Genomic DNA, 8,682 nt, shown 5'->3' on the forward strand with positions numbered 1-8,682 from the left:
AGCTGAGCGTGCTGCTTCCTAAGGACAGAGAGTGATTAAAAACCAGCAAATAACATCCCGTTCAATTAAGGATTTACAGTAGAAAATCCCACTTTTCCAGTCATCCATCCATCCCGCCCTGCTCTTAATACCATCCCGCCCTGCTCTTCATTTAAACAGCTGAATCCCACTTCCATCTGTTTGAAAAAAGACTTGAGCCTGGTTTGGCCAAGTAGCTGGTGCTGACACCTCTGCTGTTATTAAGAAGCAGGGTCAGAGCCCCAAAAAAAATCCACCCTATTTCACACACTTTCTTTTTCCTTTTCTCCTCTTCCTTTGTCTCCTGTTGAAAGGATACAATGACATAAAGAACTAGGAAGCTCGTTTTCTTCCTATCTCCTCCTCTTTTTCTCTCAGCCCATTTCTTCTCCAAAGCCCTTTGACATAAACCGAGTCCATCTTTCCAACTCTCTATAAAGAGACCATCCAGCCTCCCTGGGAGCTTCAATCCAGGACGATAAATTTGCATTATTCTTGCCCACCGCTCTCTTTCTCTACGGCTGCCCTCCCAGTCCGGCCCAGCGCACTTCTCATTCATTCTTCCTCCCTGTCAGCCGTTGTCTTCCTTGTCTTTTCCTTGTCTTTTCCTTGTCTTCTTCTTTTCGTTTTCAGACTTTCTTCTCTCCAAGCATTGTTTTTAATCCCATCTTAATCTCTTAGTCGAGTGTCTAGTATGCTTGAATGGCTCTTTACTCATTTGTACTTAATTGAAATATTCTGGGCCGAGGGCTGGATGAAAAGCAGGGTTTAACCGCTTTCCTTGTCCAAAGACTCCCTGCAATCTGACACATACACACTGATTGATGCACTAAGAGAAAGAGGCCCATAGCGTCCTTTTGATGTTTGTCATGTTATCTTACTTTATTTCTTGCTTATCTTTTAGAGATATTAAAAGAAACGTGAATCCCAGTGAGTAGATCCAACCACCGATGGCCCGGGGGTCACACTTGGGAGAGAAAGAAGAAAAAAAAAAACTCGGCAAATGGTCAGGAGGAGTAAAAAATAGATCAAAGCGTCCGTAACGGCCCATTCAAATGCAATCACGACCCAATCACATTGTGTCCTCACAGCGCTTTTAAGAAAACGGGTCAGTGGTGTTTTATTGTGAGTGGGAGCTAGCCTAATGAAAGGGACAATGTGAAGATTAGCAGTGCCAGCCAGGCGGCTCAAACTTCACTCTGGCTTTAATTGCTGTGAACAAGAGATGTAGAAGCAGGGCAAACAGAGGACAAAAGAGCAGGAGGAGGAGTTAAGAGGAGGTATGAAGCCTGGATGATAAGTGGACGTATCTTTTATGGAAGTCTAATATGTCTCCATCTGCTCCAGGCTGGTGTGGGATGTGTGTGTTCTGGTGGGTCCAGACATATAATCCACCGATGAAACCAGGGGATCTTGTAATGACGGAGTCTTTGAGGTTTAAGGGGGAAATATCGGTGTCTTCGATGCAACTCAATCAAATCGTGGCTAAAGGTCTGTCATGTGTGAACTAAAACATCATTCTGTGAGATATAAAAACATGTCGCAAGTGTTCAGTATGGATCTGGAGTCAGGACTCAAGCTCATGTCGTCTCTTTAAACTGAAAAAAACAAAGCCTGTAAAGCTCAATAATTAACACGGATCTGGTTTGCTAAACACAGGTGTCGTGATGCTGCAGCACGCCGGAGCAACACTTCCCCACTTATTTTTTGCCAGGTAAGGAAATGAAGTGTTCAAAGGTTGTTCTATTTAATTTGGATTAATTCACGACATCCATTTGCAGGAACATGAGCCTGAAATCTGACAATCACACTTTAGACTAGTTGAAAATAGCAGAAATCTCTTGTTGATTATAAGTGATGGAGATTTACACCATAGGAACACATGTTAGAGTTACTTCAACAAGTAACACGACACCCGTAAATAATGTAATGTAAAAATGAATGCTTTTGTCGTATTTGTTTTTAGTTTGACATCACATGTTGGTGCTGTTGATGAGAAACAGACGTTTCTCTTTGCTCAGTTCTTCTATGGAGCCTTTCCAACTGATGTCAGAATGATTAGCTAATCACACCATGAAACTCCCATTAAAAGCACCAATTCTCATTTTGACATTTCTATTTATGCTCAAACGTTGTTTGAACGGAGTTGGTTGGCAGCTTTGACTTTGTAACGTTGGTGGGTTCTTCCTACTCTGAGCCTTTAAGATAAGCCAGCGCTCCTTCTTGCTACTTTGGTCACATATGCTGCCTTTGAACGGGGTCGCCGTACGAACGCTTCATATCTGTCGTGTTAGTCACGTCTTTTCTGAAAGCTCGGCGTTGATGAGTTGTGATGTATTTGCTGACGTTTGCAGAAATGGCGGAGACCGTGGAAGGTCATTTTAGCTGAATGTTTAAGCTAATATATTGGAATTTTATTCTCATCGTTTTTCTTCTTAATTTAACAATATGTCTGAGTAAACTGTTGTTCCCAACGGTTTCATCTTCTCCGTCTGCCATTATTTCTTTGGATTTCTTAGGTTACCCGCCTGCTAGCTTGCTAAATCGTAAGCCTCTGTGGCTTCCAGAAGTTGTCCACGTTGTTCTCACGACTTGACCACTTGAACGCCGAGCAAACCGAGCACACAACTCCCGATACGTTTAATACAATAAACGGTTAAACGAAATGATGGCCTCTCTTCATTCTCTTCTTTCTACTCCTCCCAACGTTCAAAGCAGTGCCAGACAAAGACCCAGAAACCGATGCTCACACTCATGGGTAATGATGTCATGTTACAGTTCCCCCGTAATATTATCAAGGTCTGAATAGTGCAGGCAATGATGCATCAAAGCCCGTGGGTCATTAGAGGACAAGGCTTTTAGGATATGAAGGCAGCTACAAGGGAGCTTGAGGTAGAGATGGAGTACAATGACTGCAGTGTGACAGCCGTTTATTTCCATAACAGCCAAAGTTAGCCTGTCACAAATATGATTTCAAAACAGTATTATGAGGCTTTTTGACTAATTTAAAATGGTTTGGAAATGTTTCAGTAACCCAAGGAATGGTACGTTTTCTCAAACCATACAGAAACCATGTAATCCGATTAAGAAGATAACCATGTAATCATGTTAAGTAAAACACAAAATGACTGTGGAGTTTTTCACATGACAAAAGCTCTGCCAGAAGTAACTGCCAGCCACTTACCAGTCCGGAGCACGTCGATATGGCTGCCGAGGAGGCTGACACGTTACGGATATATCCCTGATACAGGCAGTTGTGAGACCCTTCATCGCTCATTACCGTGGCGATGCCACCCGAGCTGATCGTCTGCACGGTGAACCCCGGCCCAACAACGGAGGACTGATGGAGGTCCAGGTGCATGTCCTGCCCGAAGGCATAGAGCCGGTAGTGCAGGGAGGGAGACAGGGACCTCCTGCTGCGATGGTGGCTCCTGGTCAGATCGTGGGTCAGATATGCTCCTTCAGAGTCCACCTCCACCGGCGTTACGAACACGTAGTCTGAAGAGAAGGGGGATGGAAAGGTAAATAAGTTCCAGTGAGGCAACTTCTCATCAATTAACACTTTCTTACATGCTGATTCACATCCTTCTGCTTTGGCTCGTTATTTATGGTATCTTCTAGCATTCGACGGGCAATCAAAATGCTCCTGCAGTGCACGAATGGAGAGCAGCACCGTGAGGCACACGGGCAGAAGGAAGCTGTAACCTTTGTGAGCAAGTATTCCAAGTTCTGTTATCTGATCCAAACCAGCACCTGAGTTACACATTGGCATGCGCACATTTGTGATTTGAACATACAGCTGCACCTTGAGCACTTTAAATTTTGGGTCTAATTTTCAAGAAACAGAAAGAAGTCACAAGGAAACAAATTCAGTGACTTGAGGTGGGGAACAACGACTGTGTTCTTGCGTTCTCCCTCAAACGCCTTTGAATGTCACAATTGAACTTGGTGTCGACAGTTTAACCCTGAGGGACTTTCAAAGTTATCCCACCTGGTTGCGTTCCTGACCTGATGCACCTTCTCCAGTTTTGGACAGAGACGTTCTGCCCCTCTTGAAACGTGAATGCCAAAGATTTTCTGAAGTCTTCCAAGGACCTCCATTGCTGATTTCTTAAGTTTGACACAAGCTTGGATGTGCTCTCTTTGCTCAAGTCCACCGTGAAATTGCAATGACACAGATAACACTGCTCACAAAAACATCGAACAGTCTCAGAACTATTTGATTGCACCTCATTTAGTTGGCTAAGGAGGAGTGTGAGTATTTGCAAACTCTTGGTTTTATGGGTCAGTAGAGAGATGTACTGTAAACTTTAGGCAACACAGTCTTTCATGGTTCCATCTCTCTTTCAGCCTTGTTAATTCAACTGTCTTACTTCCTTTGTGTTTAGCACCTAAATCATTCAGCACTGTAACTGTGGGAGAATTAAGATGCTCCCACCTCCCATTTCCCCTCAGTAAATCAAAGTATGTAAATCCTCTTCACAGTTTCTACAGGACAAAGCAAGGAGGAAGGGGGAATCCCTGAACAAGCATTCTACTGGCTGGTCATGCCAGCAACTGCAACAGTGACAGCACATTACAAAGATGTAAACATGGCTGCATACCATTTTTTTTTTTTTATTTTTTTTTTTTTTTTTTTTTTTTTTTTTTTTTACCAGATAAGCAGTAGACATGTTACTGCATTTGACAAAGACTTTCTCCTTGGAAACCACTGGTCCAGTAACTGAACCAATTCACTGCCATGTAACTCATTTTATTGCCGTTCTCTCTACAACTGTGGAACACTGCCAGCTGGAGGAAACATCAGATGTCAAAAGACAAGCACTCACCATGATTTAATCCCTGGCTGCTGCTGGAAGAAGAGCTGGCCGAAACGGAGCGGGAGGCGTGTGAGCAGTGAATGTGCAGCGTCTGCAAAAGAAAGAGAAATCATAAATGGACAGGTAGCAACAGGTTGCAGTGGGAGAAGTGGAAGCCAAAAAAAAAACCAATGAGAAATGGATTTTCTCTATTGACACATGAGTTTAATTTGGGATCACTTAACAACACAATGAATGAGTAATAAAAGTGCAGATGTCAGTTTGTTGCTGACATAAATCATGCTGAAAAGAGACAAATGCTTGTTTGTTTTTTTGTCCCAAACTGCACGTGCATGTGCGGAATTTCAAAGTGCACATATTTCTTTTGAACTGCAACATGCCTTGATGATGCTCCAGGACAACAGGGTGGAGAGGAGCTTGACGGGGGTGCAGCCGACCAGCGGGATGGTTAAAGTCCATATCAGAAGAAAAAGGCAATCCATGGTGATGGCATGCAAGCTCACACCTCCCCCGTTACCTCCTGAGAGAGCGCAAGAGTAGTAATAACCTGTAGGAGCGCATAATGCAATTGGCACGCATTGTTCAGTGGTTCTTGTCCCGCGCTTTGCTCGTTCAGGTGAAGTCGGCAGGTTGAAGCGACCGCTGGTGCGCAGAGACGCGAGACGCACTCATAAGTGTGGAGGTGTGGATGTGTGTTTGTGTGTGTGTGCGTGTGTGCGCGTGTGTGAGGAGTAGCGGCGGGTAGCTGTGTCGGGGATCACCGGGAGGAGCGCTGACTGAGCACTCAGCCCGGCTCTGCGAGAGTCGCCCTGCAGGATGGAGCACAAGTCAGCAGCCGTCAGCCAATCAGCGGCCAGCATCATTTACCACGCGCAGATAAAAGACAAGAAAAAGAGATTCTCCTCCTGGCAGCTGTAGGACGACTTGATGCCTTCAGAGGCCGCTCGGAAATTTCTACTTTCAAAGTTCAAAGGATTAGGATTTAGGGTTAAAAATGCTGTTAAAATTTTCACCAAAAAGAAAAGCTCTCTAAACTGGTCAGTAAACTTTACTAGTAAGTTTAGGGTTTTCAGGAACAAAAACTAATCATATCAGACAGATAGTGATGCTTTATGATTGTTCACATTAGTTTTAAATAAAGTTTTAATTTTACTAAATTTGAAGTGTCACAAAATGTTGTAATCACAAGGTTTTAGCATATATGCACTTCAAGACTTTTTTCAAAGACATTGCTTTGGCAAATTGTATCTGCAAACTGCAGTGATCAGTATATAAAAGAACCTGCACTGGGTCACATATCGAGTGTAAAAACAACAGGATGGCAGTCCAGGCGATCCTCAGGCACAACACAGGACAGAAGAATCCGAAGCATTCCAAGGCAGGCCATAAATAAGTACAAGTGTCTTTACTGAATTGTGGCTTGAAACCGACATGTTTCCACTTTAAAACGTGTTTTCGTCAGGCTGTCACACCCAGACATTTGGTCACAGTCTATGTGCAATGGCAACTTTTCTTTTTACTGTCTCACACATCCGTCTCCACAAACTTACCCACATCTTTGTGTTGCAGAATGGTTACTTGTTGCGGCTGAGCTGCACATAAACAACTGGCAGCTACGGCGCACAAATAAAGGATGCAAGATTCCCTGAATGCTCGCTCAAGGTTTCACCATTCTGCTACTCGATGATAATTACCAGGGGTCCCTGAAGTATGTCAGACCATATGAGGAACCATTTCATCTGCAAATGTGGAACTGTCAGCAAAATGTTTTATTTTGGGGTTGAAAATAACATTATGCTTTCATCACATTGGACCAATACACCAACAAAAAACAATACAGGCATGCATAGAAATAGTGGATATGCCATACAGAGCTTAGCTTAATACAAAAAAGCACTACATGTGTTATCATATAGTGTTTCTTGTAAAAGTGTTTTCTATATAAAGTGCTGTGCTCAAAATAAACTCTGACACAAAATAGCTTTCAAAAGTCGTGGACTTCACAGACTCACTCGCCTTTTAAAAACATTTCTGACAGTATCTAAAGGCACCACCATGTTTTTTTCAATAGCTACAAGCCAAAATGTAGACACATTGCATTAACATTTTAAAGTCATATAATTAAACGTGACTTGTTAAAGCGACAGGTTGAACACAATTCACTTGCCCGTATTGTTAAAGCATGTGTGTAATCCTAATTGTTGTGAACAGGTGGTCCTGCAGTAGCCCTTTCCATTCGGAGTACTAGCAAACACCTGGATAGGTTGCAGGAATGCACCGACAGACACAGCTGAAGTGAACAGTCAGCTCCCTGCACAGATATTCACACTCTGCCGAGCATAATAAGGCTTCTCACTGCTCTCGCCAGCTTTTCTGGCAGCGCACGAAGTGCAGCCTGAATATACAGAGCATCCGGAAAGTATTCACAGCACTTCACTTTTTCCACATTTTGTTATGTTACAGCCTTATTCCAAAATGGATTAAATTCATTTTTTTCCTCAAAATTCGACACACAATACCCTATAATAATAACGTGAACAAAGTTTTTTTTGAAATTTTTGCAAATCTATTAAAAAATTTAAAAAAATAAAAAATCATATGTACATAAGTATTCACAACCTTTGCCACGATACTCAAAGTTGAGCTCAGGTGCATCCTGTTTCCACTGATCATCCTTGGGAAAAACTCCCCAAGAATAGGTGTGCCAAGCTTGTAGCATCATACTCAAAAAGACTTGAGGCTGTAATTGCTGCCAAAGCTGCTTCAACAAAGTATTAAGCAAAGGCTGTGAATACGTATGTACGTGTTATATTTTTGTTCTTTATTTTTAATAGATTTGCAAAAATTGTAAACAAACTTTTCTCACTTTGTCATTTTGAGGTATTGTGTGTAGAATGTTGAGGGAAAAAATGAATTTAATCCATTTTGGAATAAAGCTGTAACATAACACAATGTGGAAAAAGTAAAGCACTGTGAATACTTTCCGGATGCACTGTAACAGCAGCTTAATAAACCCACTATATGCTCATGGGGTTTATAAATATTTGTTCTATTTAATAGTGTATGTTCAGTCTACTAAAATAGTCACTGTTGTGGCATTTTTTCATCTGCAGTATTACATTTTAAATATAAGACCGGGAAGCACAGGAACATTTTGTGGGAATTAATTATTGAATTTTGCCAACAGCATAGCCCAGTATCACGCTAATGTGTGTAATACACTCCACAGTCCACTAGAGATGCTGTGGTGTCAGTGTCAAGTTTTGCCTCACCGAGGTATATAAAGTACTTCATCAGATTTTGTGACAAAGCACAAAGAGCAAAAACATCCAAGTAGGGAGGGGGTTTGTGTTTGAGTCCCTGAAAAAGCAAACATGGACATCTTTAAGTAACGTAAACAAGTTAAACACATTAAATAACATATTTGATTTGCGTAACATAAAGCTCAGTAACTTACAAGGTTATTTATTTAAACACAAACCTCTGTCAGGATCCCTGTCTGACCCTGTGTGCTTTGACCTGTTTCCCCCGATCTCCTCTCCTCATGTGTGCTGTCATTCCCCTGTTTATTGTGGTGTGCCATGTGCTTTGTGTTTTGGTCTTTGTCTCCACTTCCTGCCTCCAGACACCTCCCATGGCCACGCCCCTGAGTGGTGCACAGCTGCTGGCAGTCAAGTTGATCACCAACCTGGTGTATGTCAACCCTGGTCCTGCACTCCGGCTTCTCGGTTCGTTACGTCTACTCCCGTGCAGCCTGTCGTCAACCCTGCCATCTATCTGTCTGCTGTCCTGTGTCGGTCCACGGGTTCCACACAGTCAATCCAGCCTACTCCTGCCAGAGTCC

At 42.7% G+C, this 8,682-nt stretch overlaps 1 protein-coding gene across 2 annotated transcripts in view; it reads right to left on the reverse strand.

Moving 5' to 3' along the window:
- Positions 1-5,570, reverse strand: part of adamts18 (ADAM metallopeptidase with thrombospondin type 1 motif, 18) — a 62,959-nt gene extending 57,389 nt beyond the window's left edge. For both annotated transcript variants that reach the window (XM_069174399.1, XM_069174398.1), the window contains exons 1-3: positions 5,219-5,570; positions 4,848-4,929; positions 3,203-3,516 (exon numbers count right to left, since the gene is read on the reverse strand). In XM_069174399.1, coding sequence (XP_069030500.1) covers positions 3,203-3,516; positions 4,848-4,929; positions 5,219-5,320 — 498 coding nt within the window. In that variant the 5' untranslated portion in view covers positions 5,321-5,570. The remainder of the gene's footprint in view (positions 1-3,202; positions 3,517-4,847; positions 4,930-5,218) is intronic.
- Positions 5,571-8,682: the final 3,112 nt, after the last annotated feature.

The sequence above is a fragment of the Embiotoca jacksoni genome, unplaced genomic scaffold (genome assembly GCF_022577435.1).
Source record: "Embiotoca jacksoni isolate LCO1_2020_lvr unplaced genomic scaffold, fEmbJac1.0.p SCAF_6, whole genome shotgun sequence".
Classification (NCBI taxonomy): domain Eukaryota; kingdom Metazoa; phylum Chordata; class Actinopteri; family Embiotocidae; genus Embiotoca; species Embiotoca jacksoni.